This window comes from Cataglyphis hispanica, chromosome 13 (genome assembly GCF_021464435.1).
Source record: "Cataglyphis hispanica isolate Lineage 1 chromosome 13, ULB_Chis1_1.0, whole genome shotgun sequence".
Lineage (NCBI taxonomy): Eukaryota > Metazoa > Arthropoda > Insecta > Hymenoptera > Formicidae > Cataglyphis > Cataglyphis hispanica.
This window is the reverse complement of record NC_065966.1, coordinates 816,772-842,149: the sequence shown is the minus strand read 5'-3', so window position 1 is coordinate 842,149 and position 25,378 is coordinate 816,772. Positions and strand designations below refer to the sequence as shown.

The following is a 25,378-nucleotide window of genomic DNA, read 5'->3' as shown; positions in this document are numbered from 1 at the left end:
ATATATATATATATATACATACATATTATCTTTCATTAATTTATTTAAACTAAAGATCTTATATAAACTAAAGATATTATAATATAAAGATATTATTAATTAAAAATCTTTAATAAATTTTTATAAAAACGAAATTTATACAAATAAAATAATGACAGGAGATCTTACTTGCGGCCAAAATAATGATAATCATAGCAATCACCACGACCAATATTGTGAATCCGCAGAGTAATTGTTTCCAGTACGAGTTTCTGGACCTTTTGTCCTTCGTGACGTAAAGTTTTTCGCCTCTGAAACACAATTTCGATGCCACGTAGAATTAATGTATTCATCGCGCGCATTTAAATATTTTCCTTGTTCTAAACCCAGAAAGCATATTTTGTACAGCGCGATGCTTAGCAACCTTCGTCAATGACCAGCCAAGATTAAAAGCTTCCTCGATACATCACACCTCAGTTTAGTTTCCTTCACGAATGCCTCTCAATTTCTCAATAATGTTCTGTATGTAATGTGTAATTTGTCGCGCATTTTCTCATTTCAATATCTGATTATGGAAAATGATGATAAGGCAATGCGAGATTTAGTCTATCGTGATACTACATTGAGATTAAGAGCCTCAATGGATAATCGACGCTGATTCTTACATTCAGCGATCGAGATCGTCTCACCTTTTTATTTCATTTGACTTTTTCATTTCCTATGAATTCTCAGACGTATAGTCTTTATGAGGAAACATACGTATTCAATTCGACAGAGAGGAGCGGTAGCGTAAGCGTGTTAATGCGCGACCGCGTGCCCATAAGAAACACCTAAATATGTTCCTCTAAGAGTTTTTTCCCATCTTTTTTTTTCATCATCCTCGAAAGTAACCGTCAAGTACCTGAGGGCTGTCAGCCAGTGGGAATAGTCGACCAGTCCGGCGGCAGGGTCTCTCAGGCTGAGTCCCTCGCGGCCGACACCCGGGCCCAAATCAAAACGCACTCCAGCCACAGTCGTTTCAACCTCGGCCTCGGGACCTCTGCCAAGTACCGTGACAACAGAAAAGTATCGTCTAACTCTCTAATATTGAGACTTTTCAATCCGTAGCGGCCAAACTATACTGTGCTATCTGCTAGAGCTAAAAACGATGCTAAGATATTTCTTTTGCCTGACGATTCTTTCATTGTCAGGTCTTGGAACAGATACCTGCGGTGATATGCTTCTCTAAGAAATATATCTACATCTCAAACGTTTGCTACATAATAAAGCCTCGCAGTTTGTGCTAAGATAGATAATTGAGGTATTTGCACATTGTTATTATTTTTTATAAGATGTGTTTTAATATCTTTATATAAGTGCGCAAAGTTCCGTCTTGCAGTTTATATATCATATTTTTACGTAAAATATTTTTTATTTAATTTTATTTAGTTTTTAATTAGAAATATTTTATAACAATAACGAAAAGATTTCATCGCATTTGTTTAGGAAGAGAAACAATCACGATAATAATTATTAACCTAATATATGTACTTGGAGGATGAAAATGTAAGCTGTATGTTCTCTTTTTCTTTCTCTCATTGTTATCATGTTTTTTTGTTTTTGATATTCGGGAGAATTTACGCACGCCGGGCTGGTAAACGATAGTCACGAAAAACGGTTAATAAGAGTTAAGAGACGGAGACAGAAGGAAAAACAAAAATGCGTAAGCGCAGAGACTCGTTTTCTTCGACAAACAACTCGTTACCTGATGTACTTTCGATGCTCGTTAACCGGCACAAAGTACTCCTCGTAAGGATCAGCTGGTACCTCGCATGCTTCCTGACCTTTCGTTTGGATATTGTTACCCGTGTATGGCCTCATCGAGACCAGTTCCAGGTTTACGGCCTCAATCTGTTCCTTCTTTCCAGATTCTGAAGAAAACGGGAAACCGTTTACTATCGAGATATATCCGTACATAGGATGCAACCGGTTTGCATTTTCCGATCGCGCAGCGAAAGAGCAGAGAAACTGCATTCCGTAAAATACTAATGAGGCTAAACAAGATCAAATATTTCCTGCTTCTCGAATGGTGTAACGAGAGGAAGACAAATTTGCATAAAATATAAAAAAAAATCACACGTTAAATAAAAAAATAATTAATATGAAAAAAGAAATGATTAATAATTCGATTAAATTTAAATAAGATCTGTAGTTATGAAAAATTGCTATTATTGCCGATATAAAAATACAGTATGAAAAATTGCTTGTCATGAGATCGAGGAAAAAATCGAGATGTGATATCAGAGTTACATTAATGACGCGATGTGCGTCAATGAATTCCCAGTGAAAAACATTCGTGTGCGATACTTCCTGAGGTTTTTCCCGCTTCAAAAAACTTATTCTCAACAAATCGGTATGTCAATGATGATAATCAAAACAAAAGTTTTATTTGCTAAAATCATATTCTAGAGGCTAAAATAATAATTTAAAGAGAATCGATAAGTTCTTCTTCCAAAGCTATCTCTTCTCTATTCATAGTGTATACATAATTATCTTTTTTAAAAATACGTAACCATTTGTAATCTTTTCTTATGCCCTTGCTCGTAATATTTCAAGCTCATAAATACTCGCTTGTATGGCTCGTTTACGCCTCAATGTTAATGTAGTGGAAGCTTATCAGGGTGACGTTTGAACTTACCGTTGATCTGCACGCTCGTAGTGCTGTTGTTGAGGAAACTAGCGTCGTTGTTATTCCCATTTCCGTGGATGCCATTGAGCTTTGGCTCCGGTACGCTCTTCTCCGTGTTCTCGTCCGGCAACTCGATCCTCGTCTCCGTTTTATAACACGGCTCCGAGATCGCTTTGACGGGCTCAACGTAGTGCTGAGAGATGAAGGATCGCTGGCCATTTTCTACCGGCGCGCAATCCGCCGAGGAGGATTTGCGATCCTGATCCAAGGTCACTTGCTGCTGCCCGCCGTTTTCCGTCTTGGGACCGCATTCGTCCTCGCTGGCGAACGCCGGATTGTCCGTGCCGGCGGCATCCGACATCTCTCGATCGTGTCGCCAAAAGCTACTGAGCTCTCACCTAATAACGCTTGCCTGATATCGTCTGTCATGCGTCTCGTTTCTGTAATCAAATCACATTATTATTAGTTATCGCGGCAGTCGATTATTTTGTCAATTTATATTTTCAAAAAAGATAAATTCTCTAAATTATATAGCAGAATATATATAGTAATATTATAAAATGCACAATTAATTTCTCTCTTTGTCCAATATATAAAATTAATTTGACTTTTGATTCAATAATTCGTACTTTGATCAATAATGGCGAAAAAAGATACAGAATATCTTGAAGAAATTTTGACAAGCGAGACCAGTCGCGTTAATGGATTCAGTGGATTCGCGTTACTGACGTCAGCGGTAGAAAAGCAGACTCGTATTTTTTTCGCACGAGATGAGGGAGGGAGATGTGAGAATTGTGTGCGCGTATGAGATAGAGAGAGAGATAGAGAGAGAGAGAGAGAGAGAGAGAGAGAGAGAGACTTGCCGGCTTGTCCTATCGATATCCTCGAAGAACGATTTATCGAACCTGTTCGCCGAATGCAAAAATCAATTACGTTTTAACGCTGACTCAATCGCGGCGCGAGACCGTTGAAAAAGAAGGAAGATGTTTGCGGTTTGATCGCATCGCTGAATTGTCTCGGCTGAGTTTCGAGATGTCATAAGTAAATGAATCAGCGATGAATCGCGATGAGAAATTTCGTGAGAAACATCCTCCGCCGTTGGCAAAGATGAATTCGCTATACGCCACGCTTGTCTCTCTCCCTCTCCTCCTTGTTCCTCGTGCGTTTTCTGCGAATCTCCCATCATCCTCAATCCCTCAATCTCTTGCTCGCGTATAGTCTATTTGGATTATTTTTTTGACTTTGAACAGCGTCGAGCCAATAAACTGAGGGGATCTGCCGTCAGGAGAAAAGAAACAATAAGGCTTAGTCCCTTTTAACCGCCATAGGCCCGACTATGGAAAGCAACGTCGTTCCTCTCGAAGCAACCACTTCAAATGAATCTCCTCGAACGTTTAAGAGACAAATAAATCGTGCTAGCTCTAATGAGCCTTTAAAGCAGCAATTCTCTTCTCGTTTCTTTTTACGCTGCTCAATGCGCACGCGAAATCTTTTTCTGTTATTGCATTATTATGTATAGAATCAGACGATTGGATGCATCATATCGTTATATAATACAACGCGTAAGTCTAATTTGTTTACAAAAAGTAGATGTGGATTAATGATGAGAAGAAGGCCTCGAAGAATAAGCAAGGACATCGAGTAATATGAGATCTCTTTTCAAACATAACAATATAAATTTTTTTTATCATTTCTTATCAATCTACTTCATGTTTTTTAATCAAATTCTTAATTGTTGTTGATTGGCCTGAGGAAAGATCTCAAGTCGCTTATTTGCTGCATTTTAATTTGAAGAAAAAAAAAATTGTTACTTAAGCGTATTCCCCTCGCGTAGCGAGGCAATGCGTATTCCCCTCGCGTAGCGAACGCAATTTCCAAGATTCTTCATAGATTCGTTTTATGCATCCACTCGTATGGCAGTAACATGAATTTCTGGCCGCACGAACATAATCTTATCTTTCTAGAAGATGCGACTCTCGAAGAAGTTACAGCGCAGCGCGGTGAGTCAGTCCGACATCCAGCTAGCTAGAGAAGTACTTGACTGTTAGCTGTGCGCGGCGGATTTTCAAGACACCCTATAGGCACACTTGGGACGAACGAGCGTGTGTTTGCGAGTGTACATATAAACCGTCCGAGGTATATACTGCACCGAAAGTGGTTGACCCTGAGAGAGCTCGGCATAAAGGACTGATTCACCCCGGAGCTAACGCGGAAAGTCCTCTCGAGGAAGGAGCTCGGCCTTTACCCGACTCGATTTTGTGCCTACAATCTTTCCTGCGTGACATAATCTATGCGGGGGGACAGTAGCATTAAGGTTTTCAACTTGAAAAATCGCAAGAATTGCTTTCGAATATTCCCTCTTTTTAATATATTATAGATAGATCGGGATTTTTTTTTGCGTCATTTTTTTATCGAATGAACAATAAATGTAGTACGATAAATGTAACAGAATTTTTATTTTCTTTATCTTATATTTTATTCTTTATTTTTATGTATTTATTAGGGAGAAAACTAAGCTAATAGCAATTAACAGACAATTTTTTATATTATGTTATTTGTATATATGAATGAGCTCTTGATACTGATTTGTAATGAATGTGCCAGATAATGCTAGCGCATTAATATTTAATGCAGTAATAATCTTCACGAAGTGAGGCTCTTCACAATTGTTTCCTTTTATCTCAAACGTGCAATTATCTTGAAAATGATCAATTAATGAATCATAAATCCTCTCTTTCTCTCTGTCAGTACATAATTTAACCTAATGTATATGTTTGTTACATTATCTTTTTCTCGCGTTGTTACTATGCGTACGTCTTGTTACAAAAGAATTCGATGAATCTTGCACATTTTAGTGAAAGCGTATTACGTTCGCGAAAAAAACTGCAGTCATAACAGTTCGCTAAAGTTCCGTATCTTTGGTTTTTCTCAAGGGAGAACTTATAATTAGATAAAGAGGCTATAACAAACTAATTTAACCTGTGATTTAACGTATTAAAAATTTATAAAAAATGTTATATAAAATATTATAGCAATTCGCAATTTGTGATATATCGAGAAGAACATGATTCCTCGCGTAAAAATGATTTAAAGATGTAAAAGGATAATTTTCAAATATTTTTGTCTCAAGAATAAAATATTATATAAAAAATGTTTTTATACAAATTTTTGATTTATTTTTACATAAAAATTATATTTTTGCTGAGGTTGTACCATAAATTTTATCTTGTAATATTAATTATAAATGCTTAATAATTTTACGATATTAAGAAGGTCTTAGAATACCTAGAAAGGATTTAAAATAAAAGATATCTCAAAATGAAGTTCGTTAGACAGTCACATTTATTTTATATAAAAGATAATATTCTTCATATGCGATATTCTCCGTCAGATCGCTAAGATAAGAATTTTAGCTCACGTGATTCCGCGTGATATGCTAGAATTAATCCGTTCGAAAGGCATGTAGTTGCTACTCGCTGGATATAAAAGCGAGATAATTATATTAAAAGTCTCGGGGATTCGCCTCATAAATATCGAGCTTGGCGAGCAAATCACTAGGAACGAGTATCGCTGCTGGACCTTTTCATGAAAAGGGACGAGAAACGTACCGCGAAGCACGCGATTATCCTCGAACCGAAGAAAGATTCCTCGTCGTCAAAGGACATTCTTCAACGCGACATTGCCTGTAATTTACGAGACTCTCTGATACGATTCGCTCTACCAAGCTCGAAGACTTTCACCTTGATCGCAATCGCGACCGAATCTTGCGTAACTTTCTCTCTTTTTAGCATTATCTATGCATACTTGCTATTCGGTTAAACTCAAATTACGCCACGAAACAATACCGTATAACTTGACATATAGATAATCTGTCCGAATATTACATATATGATGTCATATAATGATAAAAAGTATCAATTAAATATATCATGCTATATATATGTATATAAAATATGTCAAGAAAATTAATTTGTTAGGAAAATAAAATTCGAAATTGAAACTTTTCTTTTAACATATAATTTTCACTATGAGAATATGTAATAATAAAATTATTCAAGGTAATGTCTAAACTCCATTTGAACATATTGCATTACCCAAGACAACCTCTGCATTAGCATTTATGGACCAAAGGGATTACGGTGGAAAATGACCATAGGAATCACGACACAGAACAGCACGACAGGAAGGTATCCACCTTTTCCTGCGTCTATTTTTAAAATGCTTTAGCAATCCGTTATTACATTTCTTAGATCGTGATTTACGTGATCTATGTGACACACTCTCTTAATCATTTAATTAAATATTCATAAAAATTAATAAAAAACATTAATAAAAATAATCTATTCGCAAACTCTAATAACATTTGATCCTCAGAAATTTGCATTGATAGCCGATCAAGAACTATTTCTTACTTAATGAAAACAGTTGCAAAGGTTGGATCAGAATTATTATTGCGAGTTGCGATCAAGCTGATTGTATATTTTAATATCGCGCGCTCACTAAAGACCAGTTCTTGTTTTCCCTACATACTTCGTTGTCTGTAGGATCTTCAGAAACGGTTGAATGTTACCGATGTCCTTAGGCTGGCAAGAAGAGACCGTCTTAGATATTCGAAACAAATTTTTCTTGCATTTTATCTCGCAAAACTTGTATCAGCCAGCTGTAACGTCATTTGATACTTCTCTATATTAATTAAAAAACTGGTCTTTTAATAATTAAATATTATATTATGTTGTGAAATAACACAATTTTTTTTTATAAAAGTATATTTTTAATAAAATGTTTACAATTTTGAATTTACAAGAAAAATGTAGAGAAAATTGGACAATGTATAAAATATTCTTCTGAAACTTAAAAAGTCCGATATTATTTTTTTATATTTGATTGAAATGATATAAAACTGATTTTTATTTTGAGAAACAAAATACTGAGAAAAAAATACATATATATTGTTTTATCTTGAAAATTATTTAAAAAAATTGTTAATATTATTTATTCAAAATCAATATTATTTTTTCTATGCAATTTAATATTTGCCCACATTAACAGTGAAGACATTTAACTAGCAGGTTAACCAGCTATATAGCTTATATAAAATCCCCATTTGCGGTGTAGGGTGAAAGTGACGTGTCTTTTATCGAGATCGGGAGGGCACGAAGCATCTTTGTGCGCCAGCGTCGCATCACCGATTATTCGCGCATGTAATTCAGCAAATGTAAGATTCCCCGTGTGAACGTGTTTATTACGCATATCGATCGAACTGAGATAAATCAGCCGTCATTCGACGAACGGATAGTGTTATAAGCCATTGTATGCTTAATTATAAGTGTAACCGGTCACGGTGCTCGCAAACGAGACGGACGATGGTCCACTTCCATTGTAGCGAAGTCTTTAAGGAGACTGTTCTCCTTCTTGTTCCGAAAGCGAATATCCGAAGCGGGCCGAATCGAAGAAGTATGCCAACAGACGCATCGATTACGTTCTCTTTGAGGAGATAAAGCGACATTATATGTGTGTGTGCATGTATATGCGCGGATGCGCACGTTATGCAACTGCGGTGTCTGGAATCCTCAAAATGTCAAAGGTTTATTGTACGTTAGTAAACCTTTCATCGATCCTTCTTTCCTGTCGCATTCAAATGCTTTTCTTACACACTGAGGATCAGCTACAATTATTCAAATGATAATTAAAAGTGTAGATGATACTTTTTACGAAACACAGATTTCGAGTTTGGTTGTGTGTATATTTAATTTAATTAATAAAATAAAAAGATAATATAATTCATTAAATTTACCAAACACGTATTTTGTCAATTGGTATTAATAAACAAAAACCGTCGTAATAGTAATATGTAAAACTTCCAAAATTTTAATCCGACATTTGTCTTAATAATCTCGTGTTGTCGCGAAATCTGCAGTTTACTGCATAATAATTTCAGGCATCCGCAATGACCTTTCTGTAACACGAAAGCATCCGGCAGCAGAACGTTGATGACGATGACAATGATGATGATGATAGGGCTGAGACTCTCTGAGGCACATCCTCACTGGCAGGCAACCTATACTCTTGCTTCTATCGTGGGGCTGTGTATTAGCCAAGATACTTTACTTTCTACATTCCTCCCAAGACAATACGTACACCCACACGATCCGTTTGTTCGTGTACCTGTCTGTACAAGCGAGACGTAGTTATTCAGGCCAGTCTGGCAGACGACAATTGCCACAAACACGAAAATCTCCCCGTTTCTTATTTTAATTTAATTATAAAGTATTATTGAACAATATAATTTTTTAAATATTATATGTACACATATGACTGCAACTCTCTATTAATTTTATCATTTTATAAAAAATGAAATTTTTAATTATTTATAATATAATGGATCTCATTATATTCCGGATACCGGCAACCGATGAAAGTAAGAGTATCACGAAATCAGGAAGCGTCATTAAAGCGAATATGCTCGTCAGCTTTAATCAACGTCCTATTAAATTTTATTAAAATTTTGCACATAACAAAATCTGCCGATGGCCAGCCACGCGTCAAATTCCGGTTAAATGAGGTAAAAAAAAAAAATATAACAGCGCCAAGCCACAAAATAATCTAGTCTATTCAGCACGATACAACATTTCTCTCCTTATCTATTATATTTTGCAAAGTTTTCACGTATTCTTACTTTTGAGAAAAGCTTTTCGCTGACGATTACCTGCAACTTTGGCATTGCAAGATTTATCCTAGTGTGCTGGATATTTATAATTAAGATCCAACGAGACTTACCTTTTTTGTCCGCGATTGCTATCCGAGGTATTCGTCGCATCTCGTAAATGTAAACGCTCGGATCGTAATACCACTGTTACGGAAGGATACCGCTAATTGCCGCGGAAGATCACAGATTAATCCAGATACCGGACAAAGAGGTATCATATGCCAGATAGAGCAAAAATTGTTAACAAGAGAATAATTAGACTAGATGGAGGGCAACAAATTGTCATGTTCCGTTCTCCGATGCAGTGATTTTCAACTAATGTTGTCTAGTTCAAAAAATAAGTTCTTTGTTTTTGAAGAAAAAAAAATTTATTAATTTAAAAACATATACATATAGGTATATATATATATATATATATATATATATATATATATATATATATATACTATTTTTAATGAGAATATTTAATCGTTGAAACCGAGCATTTTGGTGAAATTAGATTTTAATTTCCTAGATAATATATAAGAAAATGCTTCATTAATAATGATTAAGAGAAATTGCAAATGATTGTAATGAGGTTGAATTCAATTTCAGCATTTTATTTCCTACAGTTATGTACAATTACAGTGTGCACATCTGAGATTATCACGTGTTAAAGTTGGCTAGTCATAATCTGTTAGATGATTACACACTGCATTTATAAAATAGTGAAATTATTTCTCTAATCTCTGGCAATAAAGGTAGAACATAAAATCTTGTAAGAAGTAAAAAAATACGATAAAAGTATGCGTATTTATGTGTTGTATAATAGGCGTACCTACTGCGTTATTTAAGGAATTGGTATACATATATACTTCTGGTCGTAAAATATAAATGAATCGTAAAAGATAATTTGTGAGATATAAAATAAACTGGATTCTTAATATTTAAAGCAAATTTTAGGCAACATATTTTAATACCAAATGAAAGAGTTTAAAATCGAATGTTTGAGTTTGTTTGACAGGCGCGGCGACGAAAGAAACTTAAATGCTTGGCAGACAGATAAGCGGTGACCTATGAATCCATCATTGAAGTCACCGCTTGCTTGTCCACCATCCATATTAAAGTCTTTTTCATTGCCGCGCTTCTAAAAAAATTTAATTAATTTTTGTAATCGATATTTATATTATTCAAATATTTCAAGATTCTATTATTAAATATTATTATATAATGACTGTCGTTTTTAATATGTATGTATATATGTATATGTAATGTATATTATAAAAAAAAAACTTTTTATATTCACGATTTTAATTGATAGCGCTAATTTTTTATTTCTTACTTCACTGCGGAATGCAAGCACGCGATTCTAAACTTTCGCGCGATGTTTGAATCAATTGCGATCTTCCTTTCACGTAAAACAGAAGTTTTGAGCCACGCGATATCAACATGGATTTTAATCTGCGATTTCAAACTGAAGTCTGATACCTAATTGTTGTTCTTCAATTTCGTGTAACTTGATTCACTGAATCCTTTTGAAAATTTTAAAATAATCACTTACGTTATGCGCAAACAATGCGTGATAATCTATGATAATATGATATCATTGAAGCGCATGAATAAGATATCCGCTTGTCACCTGGTTTTGCGCGATAAAAATGCGAATACCGCTTGGTTAGACACATGGGAAAAATAATATTCTCAAACGGAAAAATTGCGGTAGCGATCTGTAACGGCCTTGCGCTCAACGAGGCGCTCACCCTTTCTCGTCCGGTGATCACAGACGACATTGTGAAAAGGAACGCACATAATCCCGCATTCGAATATCCTAGTTATAAACATTTATTTACGCGGGTTTATTCATTTTCAATAAAATATATAGCAATATAATTTTTCGCGGCATTATTAATGCGTATTAATATAAAAAATTGAATGTAAATTGCATTAAAGTTTTTTTTTTTAATAAAGACGATATAATACAATAATATTAATAATAATTTATCATTACGTTTCCGCTATGTTTAGATAATTTTGTAGTGCAAAATAAGCTGAAAGACATATCTAAAAAAACAATCCAACCGCGTGATCGCTATACTATTTACAGTTAAAATCAAATCTTGCGTAACTTGACCTTGGATAAAATTCTTTCAACGAGACATTATCAGAAAAATTAGATTTAAGGTGTTAACGGATGAAAGATAAGAATGTTATATTTTTTAAATATATTAACACACTCGGAAAGTCATTTTATTTTGAAGACACATCCCTAACTAAAGGAAATATTCTCTCCAGCTTTTTCTTTAAAATTTAGTTGCGTAGAAAAATTTGTTGATGGCTGACGTAACGAGAAAGTATTATTTAGATTAAATTTACGTAATAAAAAAATTATTATAATTAGATAGGATAATTTGTTAAAAGAACCATGCGATGATATAATCTAGACATCTAGACATAGATTGGTAATTTCTCTCGATAATCACAGATGTCTAGAAGGGAATCGATACGCGAGGCGAAGTGACGGAAATAGACGTAGACGAAACGAATCGCGCTTGTAATCGCCGAGACTCACATACCGGGTACAAAGTAAATACTTGAAAAATTCTGTATGCCGAACACGATTCTCTCTCGCGGACGGGAAATTGCTAGGCTCTTTGTAAATTCAACTGCAATTCCAGGCAGATTTTTTTCCCTTTTTCCATCTTTAGATTTTTCTCGCGATTCACGTAAAAGACGTGATTAGTCTTTTAACATTTCTTTCGTTTTGTATTAAGTATATGTATAGCTTTGTTCAAAAACAAGAAGCTCAATCAGATTCTATATTAATGAAGAGACAGAGAGAGAGAGAGAAAAATATTTTTCCAAAAATATTTGATTGTAGAATAAAGCGTGTAATTATTGCGATGAGATACTTGATTCTGATCTTACTTGATTGCGTAGATTTTTATATAGATGAATAAATCTTATGTTCCTTCTTAACGTTCATTAACCAACCAATTATGAGATTCTAATTAAAAACAGCATAACTGTATTTGGAAAGTGCCTTTCGTGTAAATTCCTTTCGCTGACGCGAATCAAATGCGTAAGAGGAATACCAAATGCCAAAGTACAGCGAAAAACTACTGTTTTTACAATGATTAAAATACTTAAGCAAAGAGAGAAAAGCATGCAAATATGAACGGAAACTTGTTTCCAAGCAAAACGACTGTAACAAATTTTTCCTTGGAAATATAATGTTGCACATATATAATATTATCCTATTAATATTTACATTTATGTCCATTTCAAGCCTGATAAAAGAGACAGGGAGATATTTTATCAAGTCGTTGCACATAAAATGTTTTTTTTTTATTTTAACGATTTAATGATTGAAACATACTTTTGTAAGATAATCATATCAGTTTAATATATTATAATAATTAATATTATCATAATCCTAAGAGAGCGAGAAAAATGATACTCTATATTAGTTTCTTCTAAAATTAATGATAAAAAAATAAGATATTTGATATATAATTAAAAAAAATCAAATCTTTTCGCGATAATTATGTACGCTTTATTTTACAATTAAATATTTTTTCACATTTCAAATATTTATTTTACAATTAAATATTTTTGAAAAAGTATTCTCTTCCGGTACGAAAGTAAGAGATCGGAAAACAAGGATTGGTTCAAGCTGGATTGGTTTGATTAGAAAGTGGGACAGGCTTGCAGTAGCTCGATACGGTTCCCCGGGGGCCTTGTCGACCCACACTTGCATAAGGCCCGTGTCGCCTCCGTGCAACTTCGTGTTCGCGCACGCCACATATTCATGTTTCGATGTCACGTGTATATGTGTGTGTGTATATGGGCGGGGTACACGCGAGTATGCGCACGAGAAGTCACTCGATATAAACTGCATCACGAGTGAAGCTTACGATCGCCTTGAGGCGCAGCCAGCTTCCAGTGGTCCAGAGAATCGGTCGAGCAAGGCGTACTGCCACAACGACAAACTTATGTGATTTCGTTACAGGTCATTTCATACGTTATTCGAGGTTTTTCGGATTTTTCCAGGATTTTTCCGAAGGTGCATATCTCGTGTTACCAGGAAGAAGACCGGGATCGATATTTAGTCATCGTGATCTTATCGTTGATTCACTTCTATTCCCGACTCTTTATTATATTATATATATTATCTGGTTATAAAAAAAATTATTTATGAAAATTATTTATCATGCTATATGCAACCATAGACATAATATAATAAAATATATTTATAGTGTAAAAAAAATTCAAAGACTTATCTTTCACCTTAATTGCATTGTCGAGCGAAGCGAGCATTTTCAAACGAGCGATTTCAATAAAATATGAATAATAATCTGTCATATTCTGTGCTCTGATAATATGTATTTTGTTGTATGCAATTTGCTCGACGTGGAATTTAATTATATGACCATAAACGGTCGCGACACCGAGTCGTCGACGAAATGAAAGTAGCGAGCGATCGCGAGACAGATACATGCAGTGGGCGAGAAGGAGAGAGGAGGTGCACGATGACGAGGAAAGAAGAAACGACCTTGCTGTAGACAAGTCTAATGCATCTAGGCGTGGCCTGGCTACGTTTCGCTGATGATGATGATTTTGATTTAATTAAATCGGAAACATTAAAATGTTCGTGAAATCATCATCTTGTATTTTGCCGATAACGAGCGTGTATAAGATAAGCGCGTGCGATTATTTCGATCTGTCAAGTGTAGAAATGAATATGAAAGAATCTCTAGAATGATCGTTAGAAGAATGTTTCTCCGTTAACTCCGGTGATTACTTTTACATTTTATTTTTATACAATTTTAATTTCGAGGACAGGATGTAATTATACTGGCAGAATACTGGAGAGAATATCGAATGGTTGAGCAAGTATATTCGTTTTTAGGACGGAAATTGAAATTGTTGTTGCTGAAAGAAAGAATTTTTAAAGACATTAGGGATGCGCAAAGACAAGTATCCGTTTCCTGTAAATTCCATACTGAAATAAGACATCCGCAAATCGTTTCAATCCTTGGTTAATCATGTCATTTGTATACTTGATTGTACCATAATCATTGTACATTTTTAATGCAAAATTATTTTTAACTTTAGACTTTTAAAGCTTCAATTTTAAAATTTAAACTTTTGGATTTAAAAAATTTGCGAAATTTAAGTTTACACGTTGCTTTCCAAATCAAATAATGAAAATTATTAAAAGTTATAATGCGCTGTTTCGGAATATCATAATTTAATTGATTTTTCAAATCGGACGACAGTTTCGGAATATTATAATTGATAATTTAATCGATTTTCAAATTTTAATTAATTCATTTACTTGGACAAAAATAAAAAATTGTTATTGCACCGTATTGGATATCGTAAAAGTATTTACTTATAAGTCTTTTATTGTTCGCTATCACCGATTGACTAGATTGGCGCGTGCGATTTTTTAAGCCGTGCAACACTTGCTTTCACTTATGAATTATATAATTTGCAAGAATGTTCTGCGACGCGTGAGATTGACGACAAAGCTTTATCGCATCGTTTCTCACCACTTTCGTGCTCTGCGTGTAGAAAAAATTTATCGCATACGAACCGTGATCGTAAGAACAGATACGTGAGCTAGCCGGATGATCTATCGAGAAGCATCAAGCTTGACCTTGAATAGTCCCATGTTCGAGCCAACCCGTGGTCACTGTCAAACGAATTGCCGTTTCCTGAATGAGGAAATAGGCTTTTTTATATGCTACAATGAGACCTCGCTTCGCACTGGCGCCATACGCATTTTTATCACTTATGCGCGTTAAAATGTATTTTTTTTTTCTTGAAAAAATTTTATCTAATTTTTTTCAAGTAAATAGAATATTTAAATTAATGATAATAAAATGATAATAAAAATAAATTTTGTAGAAATGGGATTATTTTAAAATTTTTAAGAAAAATAAAAAAGTAAAGAGAATTAAAAGAAAGTTTACTTAAAATTGTTTTATATATTATGAAAAAAATAATTTTTTAATTCCTTTTAGAAGATAAATTCATTTTCTTCTTTTTTTTTTCATTGGTCAGAAAACATAAAAATCATATGGTGACCACTCTGACTATTCTGAAACTCCTTTCAAAAACCATATTGAGCCTAAACTAAAAGAAAAGGTTCGAAAAGGCATCATTGTGCTTCAAGATGCACAGTATCGTATTGCTGCACACATGTGTTAGAAACTTTGTAGCAAATTGTCATATATAATTCCATTTGCACCGTAATTGTCGCTTTTTCGGATCAAGTAAAAAAAAGTTTAAAGTAAAAGGATTTTCTTTTAAAAGTGGAAAAAAAATGTAAATGCTTGAAAATATATATATATATATTATATATATCATATATATATATAATCTGAATAATTCTTTTATAAGATATAAATTAATTCATCATAATAAATCAACGCAAATATATTTGTATGAGAGATGCCTATATTCAAAATCAATTTTCTTTCCACAAGAGTTTGTGCACTTTTATTTTAAATAATCTTTTTACAAAAAAAGAAAAAAATTTTTATATTTTCCTATATTCGAATTTGATAAAAATTGTTATAATATCTTTATTTTTGATATAATTTCATATTTTAGTTTTAATTTAAATATCCTAATTTTTATCTTTATTTCTTAGATAAATTATATTATATGCAATGTAATTTTATCATAGTAGTCTCTATAAAACAAATTTTTCTTTACTACATGGAGTAGATAAATTTTAATGAACAGATGCCCAAACAATAATTGCTGGACCATCCAAGAAGCCTTTTCAGAGAAGGATGCTGTTTCTCATCTCGTCTTAAAGTAGGTAGAAAAAATAAATGATTTCAGGAAACATCTTTTCTGTAACCTTGTGGGCCTTTGCTTCATTCTTTCAAACCATATGTTACGTAAATGAAACCGAATAACGCATATTGGATGTATACTAGGTTGCGTGGATGTTTCTCAACAAAATTTAAATGTGACCTATCTATTTGCAATCAATGCCTCGAGCTACGTGTTCTGAATAAACTTTCAACGATTTTATTTTTGGAAATTCCGCAAAATCCTTTGAGTCACATTTCTTGAGGCAGAGCTGCGTCGTGATTCCAAAATATTCTTCGCATCGATTTGCAAATATAGTTACGCATATTCTATAAATAATTAAATATTCTAAAAATTTTGCATTGATTTTTTGGTAATTTTTTAAGAAATTGTTGCATAATTAATGTGATTGGATAAAATAATAATCCGTTCAGTTGATAACTGAATCACTAATATTTTTATTTGATAGCTATAAGAACGCTCACACTTGTGGCTGAAGGACATGGGAAAAATTCCTACTGCTTTTTTTTTCTCAGACGGTTACGCATATGAAATGCGTTTCAAAGTATTATATTTCGAATCGGTCGCGGGTACAATTTGTGCCAATTTTATTTCGTTTCACGTATAACTTGTGTTGACCTTCGATGTCATCGCGATAATTTGATGCTGAGGTCAAAAAAAAAACGAGGAGAGAGCCATTGCTTGTCACTCAACAAGATCACATGTAGCGACGACCAAATGTTTGCCGTTTAGTTAACGTCACCGATTGAGTTGAAAGAATTTATTTGTGTTATAACATAGCCACAGTATAGATTACGAAATATCGCCAGTTTGCGAAACTCGGCCGTCTAAGGTGAAACTAACGCGGCTTTTTATAGCGAGTCATTGGATTTAGCATCATTAATCTCGCGCAAATTGATAATTTGCTCTCTCAACCGTAACGTCATTAACACGATTGCCCAAATTGTTGGTTTAGAAACATTTCCTCATTATTTAATTGCTTTTGTGTGTTTGCTGTTAATAAAATTAAAATTCCTAAAAATAAACGAAAAAATATAAGTAGATAAAAATAGTCTCAAGATTTTGCCAAACTATCTACAGTAATTTACCTTGCGTTATCAACGAGCATACAACATTATATTGAACATTCGTTGTTTCTTAAAATAAGAAATCATTTTTATAATCCCTTTTGATCAAATATAAAAAGTTAAAAAGAATTAAAAACTATTTTTTGAGAATATTTTTTATTCAGAATATCATCAGGATTTTTTTCAAATTCTGCCTGCTTTATCGCAGCGCTACGTTGAATTTCCCTAAATTCCTCCCGTATTTTACATTTTATGCTTTCTATAGACAAATTGCCTTTCTAGGCAAGATTTTTATCACTTATTGCGCACATTCCCTCGAATTCGATCGTATGGGAGATCGCCATTGTTCGCGCAACCGGATTTCGCGGATCAAGAGACTGGATTCTCTGGTCAGTGAAACGAAACTGTAACGCCAACTTTCTGAGTCGGCACAGCATTGCTGAAGCCGATCGGACATTGGCAGTAAGTGAAAGTGTCGCCAGGTCGTGCGTATTATTGTACGTACCTATATGCGATTGGTATCTTAGAAATCTCAAGCCTCACACTCTGGCCATACCGGATAATAGCGCGTGCCACATGTTGCTTTCCGTATTTCTATTTCTGTTTTTTGCGTCTCCGATTTCGAGTGAAACGTCCAATTATATTGATAGATTCTTTGATAAAAATTTGGCAGAGTAAATTAAATTAAAATGCAGCTTAAGGTCAAGAATTAAAGTTTTATAAAATATCAAAGATTATCCATTGTGTTAAAACCTGTAGATTTTCTTCACTTTCGAAAATGATTATAAAATATGATGCATGTACTATTTTTTCTTTTTTGTGCAATTTTTATCTTTATAACATATATAAGTATATATGTGTGTGTGTGTGTGTGTGTGTGTGTAGCTGTCAGAGAAATGTGTCTGCGAAGGACGACATGGAGGACGTTGCTCAATTACACGATTCGAATAAGTAGGGGTGTCGGAAATAGTGCGGTTTCCGTCAACGAACGGTACAAAATCTATTCGAACCGTACGTACATATGCGGGTAATTACCGTTATACGTCATATAAAGATAATGCAAGTAACATAGTACCGTTTTTCCACGGCATTCTTTTCTAAAGAGCCTTTTCTTTTCATTCTAGAAACGATTTAATTCTTTTTCGGTGGAATTAAAACCGATTTAGAATTTGTTTCAAATGAAGTAACACATGTACTTTGAACAAAATTTAATCATCCTCCGGTATTATGATACGTTAAAGAAATTAACGATATACTCCGTTATATACACTGTGGTTTCGTTATAACCGCAAGCGTTACCACATTACATGATCTTAAATTGAAACAAAACGTAAAATAAAATAAGTACAAGTTAATCCATAATTGACATATAAGTTTGAGGAAATGTTACATAAAAATCTTACACGATAAATGTCTAATGCTATCCGCTTGGTATAACGTTTTTTTCGAACATTATAATATAGATATTTTTTTAATAAAAAAGACAGATGCTTCCTGAAAGAGGTGATAAAATTCTTTCAGAGATTTAATTAACTATACAGTCTTGGTTGCGGAAGAAAATAATAATATATTATTTAAGCGTTCGAATAATAAAGAATATTTTTAAATAATTTACCAGTACATAATGTATAATTTTTTCGAATTTTAGAAATTTTAATTAAAAACATCTTGATTTCTTGATATTTAATACTCAGAAATAGTCGGTCTTTGCGATTGTCAAGAATACAGAATGACTTATAGTTAGAGAAAGCTTAACTCGGCCTTTAAGGAATCTCGGCGTGATAGCGTCAAGGACGACTTGATTCACATAACTATATGACGATGCCTCGAAAAGGTTAGCCTAATTAATGCGGTTGACCGATCGGTCGGATGATCCTCAATTTCATTTTATCAGACATAAGAAACAGGAATTTTAATGGTTACATAGAAATGTTTTTCTGGAAAGAGACACGTGGCCGAATTGTATATTTGCGCAGTCTTTTTAAATATCTTGAAAATAATATTTACGATTAAATATCATAATATATATATATATATATATATATATATATATATACATATGCATATATATGTGTCTAGTGTATGTCAATACGTAAAATGTTTCACCAACAAATTATCAATAACATGGTATTCGGCCTTGGCGACATAAACATTGACGCGCTACTGTTAACGTATTACTTATGGCTTATCATTCGCACGGCGACTCTCGAACAGTAAAGTAATAGAGCGCGAGCCACTCCTTTCTTATAATATTTATTATAGTTATTATCATTCACGCGACGACATTCGAACAGAAAAGTGATGCGGGACATGTTAAATTCCTTTTTCAAACGCGATCGCGTCAATTATCAGAGAATAATTTGATGATTAATATTATTATTAATAATTAATTATATACGTTATATCATACGTTAATCAAAACGCAAATTTTGCGTAATTTATTTTTTTTAATTTTAATTAAATTTTATTTTATTTATTTAAATAAGAGAAACGCAATGATAAAAATTCAAAATATTAAGTTATCGTTTTATTGCTACCTCTGTTTGTGAATAATAATTATTTCTTTAATAATATTTATTTAAATGTGTCATCGTACCGCGGACGGCTTATAACATCGTCGGTCCCGTCATCGTGCCGCGGACGGTTTTTGCGTCGCGTCGCGTATCAACATAGCATTGCCACGAGTCGCATAATGGCTCATATGCGGCACGCACGTTAGGACATTAATGCGTTGCTTCGTTGCCGTCATCGTGTCGTACGAGCAACAATGGGTCGCGTAATCGCGTTTTCGCGTCGTCGCGTCTTCGCGTTGGACTTCTATCCCGTTTTCACGATTCGAGGATCGTACTTCGTTGCCGGCTAAATGCGATGTCTCTCAGCGTTGCAATCGGTAATATATTAATATCTATTAATATAATTAATTTTATATGATATTAGATAACGTTAATACTATATTAATGTTATATATATATATATTATATAAATATTTATGTATTAATAAATTTAATATATTAAGGGAAAGGCAACGCCTTAGTATCGCGGCTGAGGTGAAAGCCGACCGCGTAGCAACGTATGATCGTGCATAGTATAGATGCGATGATCGCGCGATTAATCTTGAACTTCGATTCGAGAATTGATTGTTGGGGACACGCTCTACTTTGACGAACGGTTCGGCTCGAATCGGTTAGAGTTCGGTCGATTTTGGAATCGTCGTTCCCTTTTCTTGTATCGTCTACCAGTAACTGAGAACACATTGAGGATAGTTGGCTCTGCTTTATTAGATTCGATTTTCGCTCGCTAGAGAAGCTGATCTCTCATTTTCTAAGTGATCTAAATTGTGAGCACTTAGGGACATGGGTATCTTCATTCTCAACCCGTCTTCCAGCCTTATGATAAGCCAGTTTCAGTCTGTATGATAGAAATTGGTGGTTCGTATGTGATCGTTCCTAATGAAGTTCGAGTCGGCCCTCGATGAGGACAAGCGCGGACAAGAATTGAGCGTCGATTCCATTAATCGATTTCGTCCTTTGCTCGGAGTAATCGGTGAATTCCCGACTTGTCGACTCGCAATATGATTCTCGTGTGAAATAGGGTTCGATCGTGCCGAAATTCGAAAGTGCGGGAGTGCCGTTCAAAGTATCGCGCGTGTGAATCACTCTGAAAGGAGAAGGAGGAGGTCTAGGAGATGCAACGGGCACCGGTGCAGCAATTTCATGGTAAGAAAATTGTTATATGTATATTAATTACTTATTATATTACTTATGCATACGTGCAATTAATCGCGTAATTTGATTTTCTATTTATATGATTTAAACAAAAGAGAATTAGAGAAACAGATTTTTATATAAAAATATAATTTTGTAAAAGTTTCTACTTTTAGATTATAGCTTTTATATGGAATTATTAGAGTTATTAGTAGTTTTTTTTAATTTATAAAATTATTTTTTTATAATTAATTTGCATTATTATTATATGCATCAAATATAAAATTCAATGCGTATAATATGATAAATTTTTTAAAATATTATTTAAAATATTTTAAAATATTAATTATTTTGCTACAATTTGGATTTTCTATTTGTATGTTACAGATCAACCCAACGACTCTGATATTCTGAGAGGAGGAAGAGGCCTAGGAGAGGCGTCCTGCACCGGCGGAGCAACCCAAGGGTGAGTATTATTATTTGTATATTAATTATTAAAAATTCCGTACGCGCATTAATTTAGTCTCTTTATTTGAATGAATTAAAGAAAAGAAAATTAAAAAAAGGACTTTCACATAAATTCTATAAAAGATTTTATTTGAAAAAGATTTTATAATTTGTAAAATTGTTCCATATTTAAAGCTTCTTCGTATTGCACGCATCGGATATAAAATATTTTGCACGAAATATTAATTATATTTTACTGCTATAATTTGGAGTATATATTTTTATGTTACAGACAACGTAGCCTCAAGACCAAATCTCCGCTGTTGCGCATCAGTGCCGGTGAGTGAGAAATTTTTATTTAATTTTTATTTAATTTTAAAGTAACGGATTTGTAGAAATTGTAGATTATAAATTGTAGATAAATCCGTACTTTTAAATGGATAAGCTAAAATGGATTAAGTTGAATAACTTTTAATAAGTTCTTTTCATATACATTACATCCATTGCAAAAGTAAATTAATGTGAAAATTAATAAAGGAAAATTATAGAAAACATTTTTTTTCAATTTGTCAGATTTTTATTTAATTTATTGAATAAAAACACTAATAATTTTATCAATTATATACATGATAGTTTATATTATCGATTGTATTATAGATATAATTATAGATATAATACATTGTATTATAGATATAATTTATTCTTATAACGCGCCGCGATCTAATTTCTTATAGCTCATCCATATGGTAGAATTTTTTTGTAGATTCTTCTTAAACTTTGTTTTAATTATTATAAGACCAAATAATCAATTAAATTGCCTATGTAATATGATAATAAATGGCTTAAATTGTATAAATGAATTTTATTTTATTATAAATTATATACTATTATGTATTATTATATAAATTATATATTAATATATAAATTTTAATCCAATTTATATGTTTATCGTAATTTATCATAATTTTTTAAAATCAAAATTTTGATTGATAATTTGGTTTTGTCTTAATTAAAATAAATGTCCAACGAACGATCATAAACTTGCACGATCGTCAGCGTAAAATATTTGCGCTCATCTGATGGCGACAATAATTACCCGGTAAAAGAAGGAGATTAACTCCTTACGAGCGTAAAAAAAATCTTGTGATTATTCGCCGACGATAAAAGGAGTTGTGCATCTCCTTCTTCAATCTTAGAGATCGATCCAGAAAGGGGCCAGGAGCAACGAAAGGTAGGTCCAACTGGCCTGAAGAATGACTAGGCTACACAAAATAGGCGGCCAATATTGACCAAAATGTGTAGCGAGATGTATATAAAATATGATTAAGGTACGATTAGGGCACGAAAATAAGACACGCGAGTAGGGCATGTGGATAGGATGCGCGATTAGGTGATTAGAATGCGCGATTAGGGATATCTCCAAATGTCAAATTTTCGTTGGTTCAGCCAGCAAGTAGGATTGTTAGGGCTATAGGGCATTAGGAAACAGCTAAAAATAAAATTAAAATATATAAAATAATAAAATAATTAATAATAAAATAATAAAATAATCCAAGATATCCAAAATATTTCCGTATCCTTCTCGGAATTTTCAGATATATCTTGATACGTGATAAAACGAGTATCGATTTTACATGTCTTTTTTAAGAGTGGACATTTATTCACATTTAATTTTTCTTCTTCTTTTTTCTTTTTTTCGTAGCTTCTTTTTTTTTCTAATGAATATTATAAATATTATATAATTTTACATATTGTTGTGTATATAAAGCACGATATATTAAAGGCATATTAAATATAAGAGTATAATTTTTTTGTATATAATTTTCTTCGTATGACGTGTATATTGTCTTGTTTAAAATGCAGATATCAACATCTATAGCATTATTGAATTCATTTAACATATTTCCATTGTACTCCTCCTACGAGCTTACACGCAATCTCAACATGAGACTTATGTAAAGTGATTCTATTCTTAACGCAGTGATGAATGGAAGACAAATCTTTTTATATTTTCAAGGAGCAACTATTTTAGTCGATGTTATGTTAATTGTTAAATGATTATTATGTCCGATGACAAATGTCTTCATTCGCTGAATTGATGTTTACGGACAAGATACACGATTTATCATGCGAAGAAAAATAATATAATAGAATAAATAGTACGTATAATAGAAAATAAATTGTTAATGAACGATCGAGCGATTGATCGGTCAATCGGTTAGAAGTGCATTCGGAGAAAGCCGGAGAGACGTCCTTTAGGACGTTTGTGCAACATCATCAAGGCCGTTTCCCTCGATCGCCGGCGACGACGATTCCATCGCGAAACCGTTAACCTAATTACTTATTGAATGGCCGATCGAGCGAATCGCATTTCTCGGACGGTAGCGGAGGTGGAAAATAACAGGAAACGTAGCGGGCATCATCGCATCGGCATCGATCAAAATGATTGCGAACCGTGTAATCGGCCTATCGCCGACATAAGTTTAGTATTTTTCATTTCAAGCGACTGTTCATGCGCTCGCTTGATTTATGAAACGCGTTTTTCCCGTTCCCAACATCAATTGCCACGTCTGTCCATTTTAATTTAAGTAATTTCTTAAGCGAATTCTATGTATTAGAAATGTAAAGGCACATGCTTTCTAATCTCTTTAAAACAGATCTTTGATAAAATTATTTTTTTTTTAGTAGTCTAATTATCAAGATGATCGCGGATTCCTTCCCTTCGTTCATCTTCGTCGCTTGAAAATTTTTTTGCGTAAAGAGAAAAAAAAATAAAATGTTCATTTAATTGCCCAAATTTATCCGTCGTTCGAAACGGTACCTGTCTTCGTCCATCAAGGACGATGCGCGAATACCTCAATTCTTTTGTGTATCGTCTGTAACCCAGTTATAACCGACACGCAACGTATATGCAGATGCGTGTGCGTTGCATATCTCTGTTCGTTCGGATGGGAAATAGTGTCGCGAGAGAGGGAAGAGGAAGGGATTAGATCCTCGAATGCATTCCGTCGCTTGGCGGGACTGTAATCGACGACCTGACGTAACAGGTTTAACTGTCGCCGACGCCATTTCGAGAACGGTGAACGGAAAACGACCGGTTGTTGTAACACGATAAGAAAAAGTTTATTTCGAATCGCCGGCGTTGATGGCTCTGACAAGTCAGCCGAAGCAGCTGATCGAAAAAGTCGATGGCACTATCAACATATGTATGTATTAACTCTTCAGCCCCGAAATTTTCATTGATATATTTGAATTTACATCTAATAGCGAGAGAATTGAAAATTTGTAAAAATAAAAAAATTTTATTTTTTATATAATTAATGACTTGTTCCCGCTCTTCTACTTTTTTTATTTTTTATTTTTCTTCTATTTTTTTTTTTTGTAAGTCGATTAATTGATAAGGGAATTAATAATTTGGCATAAAGATGTAATAAAATAGTTATTTGAAAAAAACTCTAAACATGATAATTATTACTTCCAGTGAAGAAATCGTCTCGATATATGTAAGATACAAGACCGTTTTTTTTTCCACTCAATTTGCCACGCTTTTCAATTTAAATATCACGTTTCATATATTTAATGATGGCAACGATTTTTTTTATATGGACGGTCTTTTTCTTATCATTTGCAGTCGCATTGCCTTTATTATTTTGTCAAAACACTGGAACGGATAAAAGCGCAGTCAGTGAAGCGGCGCGTGGATAAAATCATCGACGCGATAAGAATATTATCCGTGCAAATGGCGCTCGTGACGAACTATCAATTACTATACTAACCAAGTACGACGTTTATTGAGAAGTCGTAGACCCTCGTCGAAAGTCTAACATGCACGGGTAGAAACTCAAATGAAAGCTGTCCGGCCAAGGGAGCGAGCGATCAAGGTGGGAGAAGTCTCTCTTATGCTCGTATATGTACAACGTGTATGTGTTTATTCGCGATTGATTTTTATAACTGTTTGCTACGTGCGGCGAGTTCT

The 25,378-nt window shown here is 33.7% G+C and overlaps 1 protein-coding gene across 2 annotated transcripts in view; it reads right to left on the bottom strand.

Annotated features, from left to right (window-relative positions):
• The window catches only part of LOC126854125 (uncharacterized), a 41,547-nt gene that overhangs the window by 9,444 nt on the left and 6,725 nt on the right, over positions 1-25,378 (bottom strand). The window contains exons 2-5 of one of the 2 annotated variants that reach the window (XM_050600520.1): positions 2,657-3,087; positions 1,724-1,889; positions 881-1,018; positions 169-290 (exon numbers count right to left, since the gene is read on the bottom strand). In XM_050600520.1, coding sequence (XP_050456477.1) covers positions 169-290; positions 881-1,018; positions 1,724-1,889; positions 2,657-3,008 — 778 coding nt within the window. In that variant the 5' untranslated portion in view covers positions 3,009-3,087. The remainder of the gene's footprint in view (positions 1-168; positions 291-880; positions 1,019-1,723; positions 1,890-2,656; positions 3,088-25,378) is intronic. The other variant, XM_050600521.1, reaches the window with a different exon arrangement.